Raw genomic sequence first — 19,221 nt, forward strand, 5'->3', positions numbered from 1 at the left:
ATCTTTTACATTTGAAAATATCAGTACTGGCTCCATGGCAGGGAAACAGATTATCTCATACTCTGCTGGTGTGGATATAAATAACTACAATCTTATAGGAAGGAAACTGGAAGACTCTATTATACGCTTAAATGTCCGTGCCTTTTGACCCAGCAACCCAGCTTCCAGAAATCTGTCCTACTAATATATGGTATAACATTCTAAACATATATATGCAAATATATTAAATCATTATGTTGCATATCTCTTATTAATACAATGTTGAATGTCTATTATATCTCAATAAAACTGGGAGGGAAAGATATATGTACAAGGATGTTCACTATAGCCTTTATTTAGAACCTAAATGTGTACTTTAAATAAAATGACTAAATTATGTCTACACAATGAATAACAGACTTGAAAAAGAATGAGGTAGCTCTGATACTGAACTAAAAGGACAGAAGACACAGTATAAAGGATAAAAAGTCCAAAGTGAAGACTGTCTTTCTTTGAAATTTCTCGTAATTTAAAAAAAAAATGAAAAAGGAGGTGGACAGAATTAGATGCTTTGTCTTTTTCTGAGTAAGAATCTCAGAAATCTGGACAGTTGAACCCTCTCCATCCCAATCCACCATATATAACCTCCACTACCTGCACTAATATACCCATTTTCTATGAGTCATTAACTTTAGGCCACGTTCTATTCTCCTTTCCTGATATAAAAATATTTTGAATGTATGTTTATAAATTTTCATCTCATTAAAAAAAAAATCACCTCATTATTATAATTCATTTTTGCATATTACTGTGTTGGAAATCCCTTAGTTTAAATGAACATTACAATACTAGTCAGTCTCCCTCCAAAGCCAGGACAATGAAGCCCACTGCCCAGTCATCCTATCTTAGCACTGAGGCGTTTTGTGATCTAGAACAAGTACTGCTGCTACAATCCCTAATGGCCCAATAGCAACGAAGGGGGGGGTTGGGGGGGAAAATATAATTTAATTGAGTTTAATCCTCTCCAATCATTGGCTACTGAAAGAAATGGACAAAAAGCAAAAGAACAGTAAAGAAAAAATAGAGCAACTGTATTTAGCATGTGGGACATACAACTCGTACATTTGAATATTTCCTGCAAGTAAATAGTTTCTGGTTCCCAGGATGAGAGGCTAAATACCGCATTGTTTGCAAATAGCATCACAACTTACACAGGAACACGTTGGGCCACTGGCCATTGTCCTCGGAGGATATACCAAAATTTGCTCATCTCTTTCAATCAGCATTCTGTATGGCAAGTGCTGGGGGAAAGGCTGGGCAAACTGCCTTCTGAACCAGTAGGATCCTACACTCCTAGCCCAAGCTCTTCCCGACGCCCATCACACTCTCTTTCTCCAAAATCTCAGGCCTGCGACGCTTCCAACAGCAAGGGCGTTGTAATGCAGTGGTGTCCACAAAAGCAACATCTTCTCCCGTGGAGAAGCTCAAGTCACATCCCTAGCAGTGAAAAGAAAGAGCCTTGGCTCACACGCAGCAAAGGGCGTTCAGGGAGCTTGCTGTCAGGTGGAGCGACGAGCTGAGTATACAAAGGTGAGCAACGGAGTCGCAGTACCAGCTCTCTCGGGGCTGCCATTCCAGCAAACGAAGATCATTTCCTCAACGCCTGCCTTGCAGGGACAGGGCGAGGAACAATTGAAGCTCGCAGCTAGAAGAACTTATTCCCATAATGGTAAAACACTAACGCTAAAGTAGTCGGAAGTGACGTACCCGGCGAGATCCGCAGGTCCGCCACGTAAGTGGCCGCCGCCTCAACTAGACACCTTCTCCCTGGAGGGGCCTGCAGAGTCTAAGTGTAGCTCAAAGTCCGCCACCCGCCCTGCCCCTGGCAGCTCCCAACGCCATCCGAAACCAGCCTGGCCAAGCCCAGCCCAGACCGAGCCCAACCCGCAGCTAGACCGGACAGCCACGCCGCCCGCGCTCCTCGGCGCCTTGCGGGCAATGGGCTTCAGAGCTCAGCCACGCGCATGCGCGGCTTTCTCTCCAAAGGAGTCCTCGGATCACCTGGACAGCCACGCTTCAGCCACCTGCCCCTCCGGGCCCCTTCTCGCCCTTGAACCCCTGCTGCTGGTTCTCACCTCCGGCCTCCAGCCTTCTTCTTCAGGCACCGCTAAGTTCTCCCGCGGCCACCCGCAGACACCCGGCTTCCACTAACACTAGCATCTCCGCGCGGCTTCCGCTTCCGGCGAGTATTGTGTGTCGCGCTGCGGGGCGGGGGCGTGGGGAGGAGGAAGGAGGGAGGCAGCGCTCCGGCGGCTCCGCGCCCCGCACTGCCAGACCCGAGGCCGGGAAGGTAGGTGCCGTCCCGCCGCCGAGCCCGAGCCCCGGACTCCGGGGCCTGTCCCCGCTGGCTGGCTCCACACGCCACGTCCCTGCGCTTCGCGACTGCGTCACCGGCCCGCACGTAACCACAGCTGCCTCCGCCCGCCTCGGGCCCGGGCGGACGTTTTGCCGCCCGGCGACGTCAGCGCGTCCGGCGTTGCTTGGCTACCCCGCCGTTCCCCTGTCCCGCTGCCGCTTGCCTCCCGCGGTGGAACTGTGACGCCGTCACCGCGGGTCTCGGCTGCTTCCTAGTAGCGGGCACCCCACCTTCACGTCACACTCCTCAACTGGACACGCATCCCTCCTTCCCTGCCAACCTCTCCCCTTCTCCAGCCCCCTGCGCCTGATCTGACGGGAGAAGATGGAGATGGGGGTGGGACCGAGTTGTGGACCACGCTCAGGAGAGGGTCGCAAGGTGGGGCCCTGGACGGTGGTTAGAAACAAAACTAGAACATGCCTGAAGTTTGCCCTTATACAGAGACACTAGGAATAGAGGGAAACAAATGACCAACCCAGAGGCGCCCAAGGCCTCGTTGTGGCTGTAGCCCCAACTCCTTTCCAACTTTCTAAGCTTTTCCCCATTGTTTTCACACCACTCTTTGCCAGTCTAGATCCCTAACTCTGCATCGAATCCAACTTGCCCCAGGTGAGGTGGGCATCTGATTTCTAGAAGACTAGGAAAAGGGCAGGGTCACTACTAAAAGTTGGAGTCTCATAGGTAGGGCAACATCATCTGACTGAACGGTCCTGGTTGAGGAAAGAAATTGAGGTCCACATAAGTTACTACTCCAAATTAAATGCTTCACGTGTGCCATTAATATGTATACAGGAATAATAATCATTGGGTTAACACTGAGCACATAGACCTACTAAATTTCTTTTCTTCTGCTGGGTCCCTTGGAGGGGAGAGAGGATAGGCAGGAGAGGTCATGGGGATAGAGAAATCAATTCTTGATTGCCCCTTTTCTTTCCCGGTCATTCCCAAAACCTATTAGCTGGAGGCACAGTATGTCCAAGGAATTAGTTATCAATAGCTATTTAATGAGACTTCAGTTACTGCTGAATATTTAAAATAGACTTTTCAGCCCAGTTTTCAAGAACTTAATGACCTGGGCTCAGTAATACAGTCTTTAGTATAGTTGCCATGAATTGATCACTTCAGCAGTTCCAAATGTCCAAATGCACAAATAGAAATGGAGTGTTGTGTGAGTCATTTCAGTCCAAGAAGAGGGCACACTTTCTCTAGGCTAGTCTGCTAAAAGGAAGAATAATATCAGACTTTTCTGAAAAGATGGGTTGTTACCCTTGCATAATTCTGTTTATTACCATTTGAAAAAATGAGAGAACAGTGGCAGAGAATTAGGCTTAGACTCCAGTGAACTATTGTGATAAAATTCTGTAACATTAAACTTTATATACCTAATTTAAGAAATCTTAATACTTTGACTTTTATGGCACTTTTCCCTGTCCCAAATTCCTTATGTACTAGAAAGATATGCAAAACTAGGGATACATTGATCTAAAACTATTGGTTTTAGGATAAAAGTGGGATTAGCTGGGATCAGGAGAGTTGAAGGAAGCCTCTATTTCTGACAAGGGAAAGCAGAGATAAAAGACAGAAGAGATTGGAAGTTGTGTGTCGGTTTCCTGAAGAGGAAAAATATTAGGTTGATGGCCAAAAGTCACAAGTTTTGGAAACAGAGAAGCAAAAGGGAGGTTGAATCTAGTGTAAGAGAAGATGTAAAATACCAACATGGGGCTAAATCTAGAGTTAGGATTTTATATGTGGGTAAATGTTGGGGCAGAGATGCAAAAAAATTAAACATCGAACTAACATTTTTCTTTTCCCTCTTCCTATCCCTAAGTTAAATAATGGCAGAGACAAGTCTGTTAGAGGCCGGAGCCTCTGCATCCTCCACAGCTGCAGCTCTGGAGAACTTACAGGTGGAGGCGAGTTGTTCTGTATGCCTGGAGTATTTGAAGGAGCCTGTCATCATTGAGTGTGGGCACAACTTCTGCAAAGCTTGCATCACCCGCTGGTGGGAGGACCTAGAAAGGGACTTTCCTTGTCCTGTCTGTCGAAAGACCTCCCGCTACCGCAGTCTTCGCCCTAATCGTCAACTAGGCAGTATGGTGGAAATTGCCAAGCAGCTCCAGGCTGTCAAACGGAAGATCCGGGATGAGAGCCTCTGCCCTCAGCACCATGAGGCCCTCAGCCTCTTCTGCTATGAGGACCAAGAGGCTGTATGTTTGATATGTGCAATTTCCCACACCCACCGGGCCCACAACGTCGCACCACTGGATGACGCCACACAGGAGTACAAGGTTGGGAACCAGACACATGGTGTCAATGTGGGGCATAAGGGAGGAGCACAGAGGAGGGGGGCTCCCTGGGTAGAGGATTATACGAGCGGGGACCCAAAAAATACTGGAATTATCTTCTGCAGGGTGGGACCCTTGTAGTACAGGCTTTTCCCACTAGGTGAGTGTTCTAGGAACCCATCTGTATCACTGTAGTAGCTGGCGTTGTTGTGAGAGACTGTGTTTGGCCTCAGTGATTTTTTTTAAGATTGTAAACATGTTTGTTCATCTCATGATGGTGATCTATGAGCGTACCTGCCTACAGCACACTGAGTGTTCAGCAGTTTTTGACCAAAAAGAGCATGACCCCAATGCCCCACCCTCCTTATTCACCCAGTTTTGGCTCAAGCAACTTTTCTTGTTTCTCTGGATGAAAAAAGTACTCAAATGGAAATGTTTTGCCAGTGTGGAAGAGGTGAAACAAGAAATGGCAGACCTTAAAATCAACGAGTTCAAAAACTTTTGAGCAATGGAAAAAATGTCTTGATAGGTGTATTGTATCAAATGGAGAGTACTTTGAAGGTGACTGAAGTTTAAACATGTAAGAATAAATACACAACATTTTATAAGCAAATCCCGGGTTTTTTTGAGTCACCCCTCGTAAGCTCCTGAAGGCAAGACTCTATCTGGTCCTCACTCTGTAGTCCCCTTGGAGCTGCCTACACAGGGAACACATAGTACATCTGAATAATTATACTCAAGCATGAAGAACAATGGTGAGGAATACCCCAAAATTTCTCTTGACTTTTCTAACACATTTGAGTGTGAGTAGTCTTGGACTGTATCGTATATTTCATAAATGAATGAGACATGGAGAAGATCTAAGTTAGGAAGAACTGAAAAGTGGTCTGGTTTCCTCATTTCATCCCTCTGCTCATAGTACCTCTTCTCTTCCCATTAGTATTGGAAATAATGTCATTTCACTTTAGACTAATCACCACTAGACAAAGCTCAAGCAGTCTGTTTGCATCTTCCCCAGATAATGGATTACATGGCATCTGGTTTAAATTATTGGGACACAGGGTAAATGTTTAAGTAACAGAAATTAGCGATTTTAATATCTTAGCACTTTATTAAGTACTTTGGTTAAGTATGTTAATAAAATCTTGGAAATAAAATTTAAGGTAGTTTGCAGGATAGGTAATTAAGATTTTATTATATTTGTAGGTGGTTGGCTTTGGGTGGGAATACAAATTTAAAGAAGGATATCGGCACAGAAGGTCATTTTGACAGTAATAAGCAGGTACTTGAGTTAGAAGATGGATAGGGTTGGTGACAGCTGGACCACTGAGATTCAGAGAGGAAAGTTTTCATGAGCAAGGAAAGTGATAGGGACAGGCTGGTGGCAAGAGGAGGAACCTGTAAGAAGTCGGTGGTGAGATGGATAGGATGCAAATGGTTTAAAACAAATGGGTTAACCTACAAATGTAGGCTGTGTCAGCCAACCCCAGATACAGTCTCTCCCACTTCCAACCCCTCAGGAAAAACTGCAGAAGTGCCTGGAGCCCCTGGAGCAGAAGCTGCAGGAGATCACCCGCTGTAAGTCGTCTGAAGAGAAGAAGCCCGCAGAACTCAAGGTAAAGGCAGGAGGTCCCATATGGGCTTTACTTAGGCAATTAACCAAACATTAACCACGTATTATTTAATCCACCAGTTCTGATTCATTAGAAAAATGCTGTTCTCTCAAAAATGATGATATTTTCTTAGGTTTGATTGTCATTAAACATTGAACTTAAATTGCTTGTCATGAATTAAGTATTGATAAGAAAGGTGGAAGAGGTGAAAGACAAACATAATATCTTACACCTGGCAAGTTGAGGGACTTCATGCCTCTTGGTCTCCTCTTTGTACAGCAGGGAAGGAGGCTCTACTGAGAGTTCTGGGATAGGAGTTTCTTAGAGGGATTGAGGAGAGGAGAATATGGAAGGTTCGCAGGGGAGGAAGGGAGAAGGAACTGAGCAAGAGTTCCCAGAAGAACTGCCCCATGACATTAGGACCACACTATCTTAAGTAAGCTCAAGAATGCCAGGTGATGTTCCTAGAATGTTCTTCCCCTCCCCATCCTCTACCTGTAGGATCCTATTCGTCCTTCAGGCAGCATGAAAGCCACTTCCTATGCTGCTTTTCCTGATCCATCAGAAATCAGCTCTCAATTTTCATACAGTTTCGCATCTCTTTCATAGCATTACCATATTTGTAGCATGATGTTTTGGTATCCTATCCTATTGGGCAGGGAACAAGTATTAATAGTAACAGTAATAACTAATATTTATCGAATTCTGTGCATTCATTTGGTGCTCATGACATTCAAAACTTACAGCATTGTATTAGGTATTAGGTTGGACTTATGAGTTCAGGCTAGACTTGGCACAGTGGGATCCGGAGAAGTCAGATGACAAAGGGAAGGAGGTCCTAAGGTCATCTTTGAAAAGTGTGAACTTAGATACCTTGTACGGTAGATGTTATCACCCCTAATTTACACAAGTGGAAACTGAACTTGGATAGTCCAAATCTAGTCCAAGATCATACAGCCAGTTTGTGGCAAAACTGAGGATACCAGTTCAGCCCCTGCACTCCTTGAGCTTATAGCCAAGTAGACAAAATAAATAATGACATGGCATAAAAAGCATAGTTGCACGTTCATTAGGAGACAACATAGAAATTTGACTTCATTAAAGGATTCCAGAAGAAATATGAGCTTTTGTTGTTGAGATTTAGGAATCACCAGAAATTAAACACAAATTGGAAATAGCAGAAACACTATTTTTTTAACAATGACATTTCATCAGAAAGCAAGTGTTGTTATCTTAGTCCTTTATGCATTTTAACAAAGCAAACATTTACATTTTTTTAATTGAAATAATTTTGATCGCAAAGGTGAATTATAAAAACAAGTTTTTTGCTCTTTTGGTGGACCCCTGAGAAACTTAAAATATATGAAAACAAAGCTTCTTCCCAGTCATTAACTTTCCTTTTCCTACTGATCACCTTCTTAAAGGTAAGGTATAGAAAGGGGAATAAAAATATTTAAAACCCTCTAAATATTTAAAACAGATGTGGTGTTTTTAAGAATGTAAGTTACCATTTTAGTGGTCTCAGAAACTACTACCAACCTTCCTTTTGTTACCATTTGAATTCTCCCTCCTTTTCACTCATCTCCACCTCCAGAATCAGGCCTAATACCCCTTCTAAAAATAATTTGTAATTATTTTTATGTAGATAAAGTTATTTTTATGTAAATAAAAATAATTACATAATTTCAAAAAGAGACTTTCATGTCCAATGATTTGTAATAAAATCTGTGCAATATTTAGACATGATTACCCTGAAAGACACTACAATATATAGTTTTATCCTTTCACCTACATGTAACATCATCAACAATGCAGCAAATACAAATTCCAACTGAAGTAATTGTATAGTACTATTGACTCAAATACCACAAGCATCTTAGCTCTTGGTAACACAATTTTTCAAAATGATAAATAACTGGTAAAGTTCTACAAAAAACAAAATACAGTCTTATTCACCCATTCCTGAAAAATTCAGGTATATTGAAAGTGTATAAGAAACACTCAAGTTCAGGCCTATGTTTTTGAATATGCAGCAGAACATTAGAAAATGGTGCAGGACAGTTCATCATGCAGGGTTGTCTCACACATTGCAGGAGTGCTAACATTTTTCCCAGGAGCACCCCCCAACCACAGCAAACAAAAATATGCACCCCACCCCATTTCCAACATAGAGGGAGGTAATACCCTCCTTAAGAACCACTGCCCTACAAGTACAAAGTGAAAAAAGCGAAGGGATTATGGGGTTATATGAAGAAGAGCCGTTTTACTTCCTTTTTACAGCATTTATGATTCCTAAATTCCACCCATTCATCAACCCTGAACATGAACAGGCTGTGATTTATGTATGGGTAAATGTTGTGGGAATGTATTTTGTTCCAATGTGGGCCTAAGAAGGCAGCAGTGAAATGGGAGCAGTGGCTGCCCTAACACTGGAGCTAATCAGCCTCTCCTGGAAACTAGCTTGAAATCCAGAAAACAACAAGCTTGTAAGGCCCACCCTGACTTTGGGGTGCCACTCCTTCTTCATCCTCCGCCCTGCCTTTCAGTGCCTCTCCACTTCCTCCTTGCACAGTCCTAGTCTCTGCTTCTCACTTTGCTCCCCTCTTGGATTGATGCCTCCCCCTCAGCCACATTACACTTGGAGAATACTTCTTTGGGGAGATCATTTCTTGTTGCAATAAAAGTACAGAGGGAGGATGTGTTTGCTGATAACCCTCAGAGTTATGACTGGTGCTTTGAGTCCTATATTATCAAATTTCAGGAATGTTAGAGGTTCAAGTATATGTTCTGGCTGAGAAAAAACATGTTTCAAATTTCAAGCAACTCATTTACTAAAATCTTTGGAACCTGTTCTTAGAATGGCAACTATCAATTCTCTGAAGTGATTTGAAACTATTTAATAGGTTCAGTCCTAAAATCTACATTTATCTTTGTAACAGCTCATTACTAAAATCTCACTGATTCTGATAGTTTTGCATTTGGTTCTATGTATTTGCAACATACAAATGATGACAGTCTCATCTCTTTAACTTTCCGATATTTGTACTTTCCTTTTCTTCATAAATTATATTAAGTAGAACTTTTATCACCAGATATATCAGATATTTCTGATATCTGAAATGAATTGTCATTATATTTTATTGAGTTCTTATGTCTTGCATTATTTTTACTAAAATATAAAAGTACAGTTTTTTAGAAGTTAATATTAAAAAAATTAAGAGACTTCCGGCCAAGATGGAGGCATAGACAGACAGGCTGCATCTCCCTCCACAACTAAGAAGGAATACAACTACGTACCTCAAACTAGAAACAACCAGAAGTTCCAGAATATCAAGCTGCATGGAAGTCCAACAAACAAAGAAGAAATACCCATCCAGACAGGAGCGACAGCTCTACCTAAGACACAGAGGTAGACAAACACAGGAGCCTGTCAAGATGAGGAGACAGAGAAGTATGGCCCAAAATGGGGAACGGATCAAGGTTCCATGGGAGAACTAAGCGACGAGGAGATAGCCAACCTAACAGATGCAGAGTTCAAAACACTAGTGATAAAGATGCTCACAGACTTGACAGATATCCTTAAGTATGGTAAACGTATAAGGGAAGAAGTGAAGGCTATGCTAAATGAAACAAAGGAAAATCCACATAGAACCAGTGGTGAAGGGAAGAAAACCAGGGTTCAAATCAATGATTTAGAACATAAGGAAGAAAAAAACAGTCAACCAGTACAGAATGAGGAAATAAGAATTGAAAAAAATGAGGAGAGGCTTGAGAACCTCTGGGACAACTTTAAACATGCCAACATCTGAATCATAGGGGTGTCAGAAGGAAAAGAGGAAGAGCAAGAAATTGAAAACTTATGTGAAAAAATAATGGAGGAAAACTTCCCAAATTTTGCGAAGGAAATAGATATACAAGCCCAGGAAGCACAGAGGGTCCTGGGCGAGCTGGATCCAGAGGGGATCACACCAAAACACATCATAATTTAAAAGCCAAAGGTGAAAGATAAAGAGAGAATCTTAAAAGCAGCAAGAGAGAAGCGGAGGGGTGCCTTTAAGACTGTCAGCTGATTTCTCAAAGGACACTTTGCAGGCAAGAAGGGAATGGCAAGAAGTATTCAATGTGATGAAAAACAAGGGCCTACAACAAGATAACTCTATCTAGCAAAGCTATCATTTAGAATGGAAGTGCAGATGAAGTGCTACACAGACAAGGTAAAGCTAAAAGAGTTCATCATCACCAAGCCATTGTTATATGAAATGTCAAAAGGACTTAAGAAAAAGAAGATCAAAACTATGAACACTAAAATGACAACAAACTCACAACTATCAACAACTGAATCTAAAAAAATAAAAACAAAACCCAGCTAAGCAAACCAGAATAGGAACAGAATCATAGGTATGGGGGTCATTTGGAGGGTTATCAGCTGGGAGGGGGGAGGGGGAGAAGTGGGGAAATGGTGCAGGGATTAAGAAGCATAATCGGTTGGTATAAAATAGACGGGGAAGTTAAGAATAATATAGGAAAGGGTGAAGCCAAAGAACTTACATGATGACCCATGGACATGAACTAAGGGGGGTGGGATTGCTGGAGGGAAGGAGGGTACTGGGCAGAGGGGAGCAAAGGGGGGGAGGATATGGAACTACTGTAACAACATAATAAAATTACTTTAAAAAATTAAAACACTTTTAAACATTGATTTTTATCTCCCCAGTGGTCTTTACTCCCAGGCCATCAGTGGGGGTGACAATGGTGATGAGCTATTCTTTAAATAAAGAAATTGCAATGGAAGGAAACATGTTAAACTGTTTTTAATGACACAGGAACCTGTGTTAATTCATACACATGGCAGGTGGGGATAGGGACCCTGTACCCCAATGGCCCTGCTAAACATAGCACCCTCCCTCTTTTCTCAGAGACTAGTGGAGAGTCGCCGACAGCAGATCTTAAAGGAATTTGAAGAGCTTCATAGGTGGCTGGATGAAGAGCAGCAAGTGTTGCTTTCACGACTAGAGGAGGAGGAACAGGACATTCTACAGCGCCTCCGAGAAAATGCTGCTCACCTTGGAGACAAACGCCGGGACCTGGCCCACTTGGCTGCTGAGGTGGAGGGCAAGTGCTTACAGTCAGGCTTCGAGATGCTTAAGGTTCGACCTTTGCCCCTGCTTAGTCCCTCAGGTCGAGCACAGTATAGCTTTGCACAGGCCGTTCTGTCAGCCCAGGATGCTCACTCCTCTGCTCTGCTTCTTTAAACCCAGTTCTCTCTTCTAGACATCCTCAAAGGATCTGATTCTACAGAAAATCTTCTCTGACTTCTCCCATCCCCTTCTAATCATTTCTGTGTCCTTATGTCTTGTCAACAATGATGTGCTTATGCCAAAGAAGAAACCCACTCTTTCGAAAGGAGGGAAGTCTAGTCTGAATTCATGAAAAAACTATGCATTAAAAATGTGTAAATGCAGTTACCATTACTTTTAAGTTCTGGAACTTGATTTACCTAGTGCTAAAAAAGAATAGAAACCTAGTTTGAAAGACACTTGAAATTATGTATAAAAAAAATACTGTTTTTGATATGTAAATGCCTCTAAAATGTTTGAAATCGTTTGTTGTCTTAAGCAGATGCATGGTGTTAGCAAGGCTATAGGAAACATGTTTCTTACCTTAGAGATCAGACTACCAACATTTGAATCAGTGAGGTGCTGTTGTACATTGATCTGCATGCTAATGTACTCCTTGGTGTTTATTATTATGTCCTTTCATGTATGTGTGTTCTGCCTTCCACATTAAACTGGGAAATCCTGGGGGGCAGAGATTTGTCTTCTTTGTCTTCTGGACCCCAAGTATTCGCAAATCAGGATTGGCACATAGTTATTAATGTTTATTAACCAATACCAGACAGGGGATATCAAACCATAGTGGGAAGTATGATCTGTTCCTGTACCACTAGTCTGGAACTATCTGTACTGATCTTCAAGGAGACAGGTGTGTGGTTGGTACTTGGGGGACAGAGGGAAGAGCAGACACAATCCCTGCACCTGCATTGAGCTCCCAGTGTCCTAGAGGTGCAAAAGAAACACAAGAAACCATTTGGAAGTGATGTAAATTTCCAAGCTTCATGATGACCAGAAGTTGAAAGTAGGAATGAGGTTAGGAGAGATGAACCTGGATCCCTCTGGAGCTCTTCTCCTTGCATGGTGACCCTCAGTTTGCCCTATTGCTGTTTTAGAGATCTAAAACTTTTGGGAGGAGGGGAAACCTTTTGCTTATAGGACCCTTTACTACCAGCACCAATATTGCTTTCTTTTCTCCTTCCCTCTAGGATGTCAAAAGTACCCTGGAAAAGTAAGTGATTCCTGCATCTCTTTAAGTGAGTTAGGTCTTGACTTAGAGACTTAGGGTACAGTGAGGACTTGGGGGAATAAGGATGAAAAAGCCATGCAGCTTCTGGGTAGGATATGAGAAAAGGTTTATTACATCCATGAAGCCAGTTAGAGAGCAAATCATCGGGAATAATAGACCCTTACCTTTTACCCTTTGAGCATCAGGACTTCCTTATTAAGGAAGATACCAAGGTAATGTAGAACGAAATTCTACCTATGCCTGTAAGTGGAATTGTGTCCAAACGAGATGCAAGGAGGAAGGGGTTGGGAGAAGGGAGGTCAATTATCTATTTGCATGAAATATAACAATATGCCCAGAAAGTTGTGAAACTCATTCTTAAGGATTTGTCCAAGGGACCGTATGTCTCTCCATAGATTGCCAAAAGAGCAATACGCAAGTGCTTGTCCTCAAGGAGGAAGGAGAAAGTGGGAGGATGGAGCTTCCCCTGACCCTGCCCTTTCTTCCCCTATCTCCCTTGTCCCTCCTAGATGTGAAAAGGTGAAGACCATGGAGGTGACTTCAGTATCCATACAACTTGAAAAGAACTTCAGCAATTTCCCCCGACAGTACTTTGCCCTAAGGAAAATCCTTAAACAGCTAATTGGTGAGTTGTTCCCAAAAGGAAAATAGCAGAGGGAATAGGCAGAGAGAAGAAAGTGTTTAGGTACTAACTTATCTGCACTTCAGTAATCCTGTCTGTTGCTTCCCATGTCCATATCCACATCCACCCCTTTACCTGGCTTTTGATCCCTCAGACTCACAGAAATCCAAGTGAAAAGCCTCAGGTGTCCTCTGCTCTTAAGGACACTATTCTCAATAGGGACTAAGGAAAGTTAAATAATTTGCCTAAAATGTGTCTGTTCTTGAGAGTTAAAGAGAATGTCATTTACTCAGAGAAAATAGTCATAAACCAGGACTATCCCTAGACTGTGATGGTGTCTTCTCTATATCTTTCTTGACATACATTTTCCATTCTTTCTGGTTGTTGCACTGTGCCTCTGCAGTGAGATGATGTCAGGGGCCATGGAGGGAGCACCAGGCATGAGGAACCTAAACCACAAGTCCTTGCAAAATCAAGAGCACATTACTTGCTTATTTTAGGACCAGAGTGAAATTGAAGCCAGTGTTCCCTCCCCTCCCTTAGGTGACACAATGAGTTAAGAAAGTTAACCAAACCACAGTGTTCTGGGGACCTTTAAGGGAACAGGCTCTGTAAGGTAGGCTGGAAGAGTGAGGCAGGGGCATTTGAGCTATTCCCATCCTCATCTAGCTCCCCACTCTGGCTTCTCCCGCCAGCGGATGTGACCCTGGACCCTGAGACTGCTCATCCTAACCTAGTCCTGTCAGAAGATCGTAAGAGCGTGAAATTTGTGGAGACAAGACTCCGGGATCTACCTGACACACCACGGCGTTTTACCTTCTATCCTTGCGTCCTGGCTACTGAGGGTTTCACCTCAGGTCGACACTACTGGGAAGTGGAGGTGGGAGACAAGACCCACTGGGCAGTGGGTGTGTGCCGGGATTCTGTGAGCCGAAAGGGCGAGCTGACCCCACTACCTGAGACTGGCTACTGGCGGGTGCGACTGTGGAATGGGGACAAATATGCAGCCACCACCACGCCTTTTACTCCTTTGCACATCAAGGTGAAACCCAAGCGGGTGGGCATATTCCTAGACTATGAGGCTGGCACACTGTCTTTTTACAATGTCACAGACCGCTCTCATATCTACACCTTCACTGATACTTTTACTGAGAAACTGTGGCCCCTCTTCTACCCAGGCATCCGGGCTGGAAGGAAGAATGCTGCACCACTTACCATCAGGCCCCCAACAGATTGGGAGTGACAGGTAGGGATGTGGGAATAACTGGAATGAGGCAGGACCAAGAGCAATGGGCCTTCCTTCCTGTGACCTGCTGGAATGTCTTCATGTCTGCTTGGTTCCAGTCCTGAACCGTCTGGCAGAAACACCTTGGTTTCTAGAATGGTTATGTGGAGGAGTAGGTAGGACTGTTCTGGGGTGAGAGCACAGCTATATCTCCCTCCTAACTGTCCAAGTGTGGAGCTGGTTCCCAGGGGCTTATCTCCCCTGAAGTTCATCAGGTTTTCTATTGCACAGGAAGGAGAGGCTTTTCCAGAAACAAAAAATGTCCTGGAGAGTCTGACATGCTCAAACCAGTAGAGGAAACAGAAGCCCCTGTAAATAAGGGGTTCTTTGACCCAGAAGAGTTATGTTACTTGAGGAAGAGCACAGAGGTATGTATACCTCTAGGTTGAAATAAAAATGAATGACAGTTGCGTTCATGGGTCTAGAAGTTGAGGAATTTTTCTGAGGGCAGAGACTGGGCATCAAAAGGTTAGAAAGAATGTCAGGGAAGGGGGCTAAAAGAGCAAGTCCCTACAGACTAATGAAGGGGAGAGGATCTTTGGTCTTATACCCCAGAGTAAGGTTGCCATTGTGAGTAGGATGAGCCAGAGGAGAGGGTGAGAATGAAAAAGAGGAGAACCCAGGTCCCTGTCTCAGCCTTCAGCAGAAGTGGTTTATTGCCTGCCTCCTTATAGTTGATTGTCTCCAAGAAATCAGTCACCTTTCTCTTCAAGGGTGAGGTTCCAGAGATCCTGCAAGACAGTCTACCCTTTAACTGCTTTCCCAAGGGAACTTGAAAATGAGAGAGTCAGGTATTAGAGGAAAGAGAAAGGGATTTCTATCCAAAGCTCTGGCCTTATAGAATGTTACTAAATAGTTACTCCCAAGTTGTCAGCCTTATCACCTGGCTAAGGTGTCCAAGCCAGAAAGGGAGAAAGGAAATGGAGTCTTCCTCACTTTCAGGACAGGGTAGGAGAGGGTGGTGTGTATAGGGAAGGACGAGATGGGCAACTTCCTTGTGCCTGTGTGCATCTGGCCTGGAACTAGTGTTCACAGGAGCCAATCTTTTGCGTGTTTGCTGCCATCCTTAACTGTTTGCCATTTCCTCTATCAGAGAATGTAAATCATTTAATGTTAGGCCAAAATAAACAACCTGTAGGGTACATATGTTGTCAAAAAAAGGTAAAGTAATGCATGCCAAACCAAACTAAAATGACGGACTATCTGCTGCTCGGGTAATGGGGTTCACAGAAGGTTGGGACAAGAAACTGCAGCTTAGTGAGGGCATTTCAGTTTCTCCTACCACCTCAACAGGACTTTGTTCAGACTGTCCTCTTACCTTTGTGCCTTGACTGTGGTTCTTTGTGGCAAGATGCTTTGGTTGGTAAAACAATATCGAACAAAGGATCCACTTAAGTGATCTCTGTGTTGCGTGCTAATTTGATAACCACCTCTGTTGATGTGTAAGAATCACTGGGTATTTAAAATGCATGTTCCTGGGCTTACCCTTAGTGACTAATCATGGTCTCTGGACCACCTACATTTTAAGCATACTTCTTTCATTTGAGTCTGGGAACACTTGTGAAACTCATCCCCGGGGAGGTTCCAGCCACTTCTGAGCTGGAAGCCTGGTCCCCTACCCCACCTGACAAGGTTTGAGAGGGGAGAAAGGCCTCACCCTCCCTTCACTTAGGCTGTCCTCTTCTTGTCTCAGGGTTCATTCATGTTCTGCCCCTCCAGCTCACATTCCTCTACTCTGATCTCAGAAATTGATGGCCATGTGAAGCAGAGGTAAACAGGATGACAAACAGAACAAACGGAACATGGAAAGGTCAGAGAGAGGGACTGTGATCCATGTCTGTCTGTGCTGGAGGTGGAGTGTAGTTTCAGGGACAGGACATACTGTTGTCAGGCTTCTGTGCTCCAGTACCTATGACTAGGAGTTAGTGAGGATCACCTGCTATGTGGTTAGTATAGTTTGGTTAAGTGGAAAAGAGCTGTGCTTTCTGAGGGCCTGGAGTCTTGTTCCTTCCCTCCACCACCCTCATGATCCTTTTGAATTTCACTCTCACTGGCACCAATGATTTTTTTTTTTTTTAATGTATAACCTCTGTTCCTTCTGCCTTTAGATCTTCCAGGTATTCACCTTCGGCTTCAGAAAGCAGGGCAGAAGGTCTGTCCAGGTATAAATTGCACAGAACATCTCCCCACCCTAGATGCCGAAGGACCTATCTTCCGTCCTGTAGATGTATAGCAGTTTGAGATCCTCTCCAATATCTCTGCCTAGTATAACTGATCATGGGCTTGAATAAAACTAGAAGGAAGCTAGAACTCACACAGGGACCCTGGGTTAGAATGCAATTCAAACAGATGGGTCTGTGAGGCCGCAAGGTGGCGCCAGAGTAAGTACCAGAAGGGAGAGTCTCGCACTCCAGTAACTACACTTCCCAGAAGGCCTTGCGCTGCTCCTGGGGCATGCCTATCTGAGGAGCGGGGCTTGTGGATCTTCGGGTCAGGGACTTTCATGCAGCCCTGATGGCGGGACCGGTGAAGGACCGGGAGGCTTTCCAGAGGCTCAGCTTCCTATACCAGGTGAGTCCGCGAAGGGGGCGCTCAGCCAGGGTCCCGGTTCCTCAGGCCCCGAGTGACCACCCTTCCCCTAGGCCGCCCACTGTGTCCTGGCGCAGGAACCCGAGAACCAGGCGCTGGCGAGGTTCTACTGCCACACGGAGAGGACCATTGCCAGGCGGCTTGTCTTGCGGCGGTGAGAGGCGCGGAGCACAGCTGCAGGCGGGTGGCGGGCGAGGTGGGGAGCGCGCGAGACTGGGAACGCGAAAGCGGTGGCGCAAACTACCTTCCCCTCCTCCACCAGCGACCCCTCCGTGAAGAGGACCGTCTGTCGTGGCTGCTTTTCCCTCCTCCTCCCAGGTCTGACTTGCACACAGCGACAGAGACGTGAGTGCTCCTGTTGGGGCGGGATGAGTGGGGAGCATTGGAGGGCAAGTGACCTTTCCTCGCTTTGGATGGGTGTCTTCCCTGGTATTCAAAGGAGCCAACTTTGTCCTGCTCTGAGTTAAGTTGTTAACTCCACCTGGGCAGAAGTGAGATGTTGCCGGAAGAGGCAACCTCGCCCATGTGTAAGAATAGATGTTATTTGGCATCATGGAGGACGACTCATCACTATTCATGCAACAAATATTTATTTTTCTAAGGTGTGCCAAGTATTTTACTATATTTGTTATTCTCATTGAAGGTATAGCGTGATGGGACAGACTAAGATAGCAACAATTTAAAAATAGTGTAGAAAATACTTTAATTGGGGGAGTAAAATGCTAAGTTATTTATGCCAGTGGTTGTGAGATTCATGATAAGAAGAAGTAGGAGATGAAACTCTAGACATGTGTGTTGACTTTAAGGTGAGAACTTGTGGTGCTGTCAAGAAAATGAGTTTAGGAGGCTGGTGTTTGAAATGCACAAGACATGAGGCTGGAGAAGGAAATGGCATATCTTGTGGAATCTTATAAAGGAGTTTGGATTTCATCTTAAAGAGTACCAAGAAATTGATTATTTGAGGAACTAGTATAAATGACCCATGGACATGGACAACAGGGTGGGGACTGGCTGTGGGGGATGGGGTAGGGGAGAGCAATGGGAGGGAAAATGGGACAACTATAATAGAATCAGATAAAAAAAGAAATTGATAGTTTATGCAGGTGCCTCACATTATCAAATTTGTATTCCAAAGTGAGGGAGAGGTGGAATTCCTACTAGAAAACAGTGGAAACAAAACTGGGTGTGGGACACCTTTACTTCCCCTAAACCAAGGCACTCTCTTCCACTTTCCCACTTTTATTCCAGGCTGCAGGGGACAGTGCTGGACAGTACAAACCTGCCTAACATGCCAACGAAGCCAACGGTTCCTCAATGATCCTGGACATGTACTCTGGGGAGACCGGCCTGAGACCCAGCTAGGGAGCCAGGCAGGTGAGAAGTAGACAAAAATATGGGATATTCCATAGGGTTAGGAATGATGGGGGACAGAGGGCTGAAGAGGACACATAGGTGAGTTCTGGGTTGGCATGAGAGGTGTCACAGCCTTAGAAAACTCTTAACTCTGCTATCTACCCAGATTCCAAACCACCACAGTCCCTGCCAAACACAGTCCACCTTGCTGAGGAGAAAGTGCAGCCTCAGAGCTCCAATGATCAGTGATGGATTCACCCTGTCTTCCAAATAAATAAAATTTAATTCTGTTTTACTTTGGTGAGTCTGTAAGTATTTCAGCTCTTAATTTCATTTTCCTCTCTTTCTGTCTATTTCTCTGTCATCAGTTAATCTCTCCTTTGTCCTTTGTCTTTATTATCCTATTCCCACCCTTCAGGGAGATCTGATTTCCATAGACCACTTGGCCCCACTAAGCAGCTTGAATATCCAGGATCCTAACTCCTGTGCCCTTTCATATCTGCTTCTCCGTGCTGGTGCAGGGCCATGAATGGAACTCAGATTCTAGGATTGTCTGCAAGGGCCTGTGCTGCCTTAGGGCATTCAGTATTTACCTAACCCTGACTAAAGGGCTGGACAGACTGCTTATACCACAGATACTGGGTTTTTGGTTTTTGTTTTTTGTTTTTCACCAGGAGATATAGGGGAAAAAAATGCAAGTAATAAATAAGCATCTAAGG

The 19,221-nt window shown here is 44.3% G+C and overlaps 1 protein-coding gene and 1 pseudogene across 10 annotated transcripts in view; one reads left to right on the forward strand and one right to left on the reverse strand.

Moving 5' to 3' along the window:
* LOC150006683 (transmembrane protein 263 pseudogene) overlaps positions 1-2,473 on the reverse strand; it is a 40,630-nt pseudogene extending 38,157 nt beyond the window's left edge. The window contains exon 1 of one of the 3 annotated variants that reach the window (XR_016511984.1): positions 2,115-2,473. The product of XR_016511984.1 is annotated as a transmembrane protein 263 pseudogene, transcript variant X3 (transcript). Of the gene's footprint in view, positions 1-1,746 lie in introns of all 3 variants that reach the window. The other 2 variants (XR_016511983.1, XR_016511982.1) reach the window with 2 other exon arrangements.
* LOC150006684 (E3 ubiquitin-protein ligase TRIM39) lies at positions 2,266-18,797 on the forward strand. Of its 7 annotated transcripts, XM_090281998.1 has the most exons (11): positions 2,268-2,329; positions 4,224-4,683; positions 6,201-6,296; positions 11,210-11,440; positions 12,613-12,635; positions 13,163-13,278; positions 13,971-14,155; positions 17,203-17,303; positions 17,412-17,494; positions 18,398-18,523; positions 18,669-18,797. In XM_090281998.1, exons 2-11 carry the CDS (start codon positions 4,231-4,233, stop codon positions 18,749-18,751), a joined length of 1,497 nt encoding a protein of 498 aa, XP_090138124.1. In that variant the 5' UTR covers positions 2,268-2,329; positions 4,224-4,230; the 3' UTR covers positions 18,752-18,797. The 7 variants fall into 7 exon arrangements, with proteins under 7 accessions (XP_090138121.1, XP_090138122.1, XP_090138119.1 ...); XM_090281995.1 differs by lacking the exons at positions 17,203-17,303; positions 17,412-17,494; positions 18,398-18,523; positions 18,669-18,797 and adding exons at positions 14,454-14,521; positions 16,669-16,966 and having other exon boundaries at positions 2,266-2,329; XM_090281996.1 differs by lacking the exons at positions 17,203-17,303; positions 17,412-17,494; positions 18,398-18,523; positions 18,669-18,797 and adding exons at positions 14,454-14,521; positions 16,280-16,651 and having other exon boundaries at positions 2,266-2,329.
* Positions 18,798-19,221: the final 424 nt, after the last annotated feature.

Source organism: Furipterus horrens, unplaced genomic scaffold, assembly GCF_987537825.1.
Source record: "Furipterus horrens unplaced genomic scaffold, mFurHor1.1.pri manual_scaffold_6, whole genome shotgun sequence".
Taxonomy (NCBI): Eukaryota; Metazoa; Chordata; class Mammalia; order Chiroptera; family Furipteridae; genus Furipterus; species Furipterus horrens.

Coding starts and splice junctions, on each gene's coding strand:
- LOC150006684 (XM_090281998.1), top strand. CDS start 4,231: ATGGCAGAGACAAGTCTGTTAGAGGCCGGAGCCTCTGCATCCTCCACA. Junction 12,636..13,162: donor GTCAAAAGTACCCTGGAAAA/GTAAGTGATTCC, acceptor TGTCCCTCCTAG/ATGTGAAAAGGTGAAGACCA. Junction 14,156..17,202: donor GACACTACTGGGAAGTGGAG/GTGGGAGACAAG, acceptor CCCTTCCCCTAG/GCCGCCCACTGTGTCCTGGC.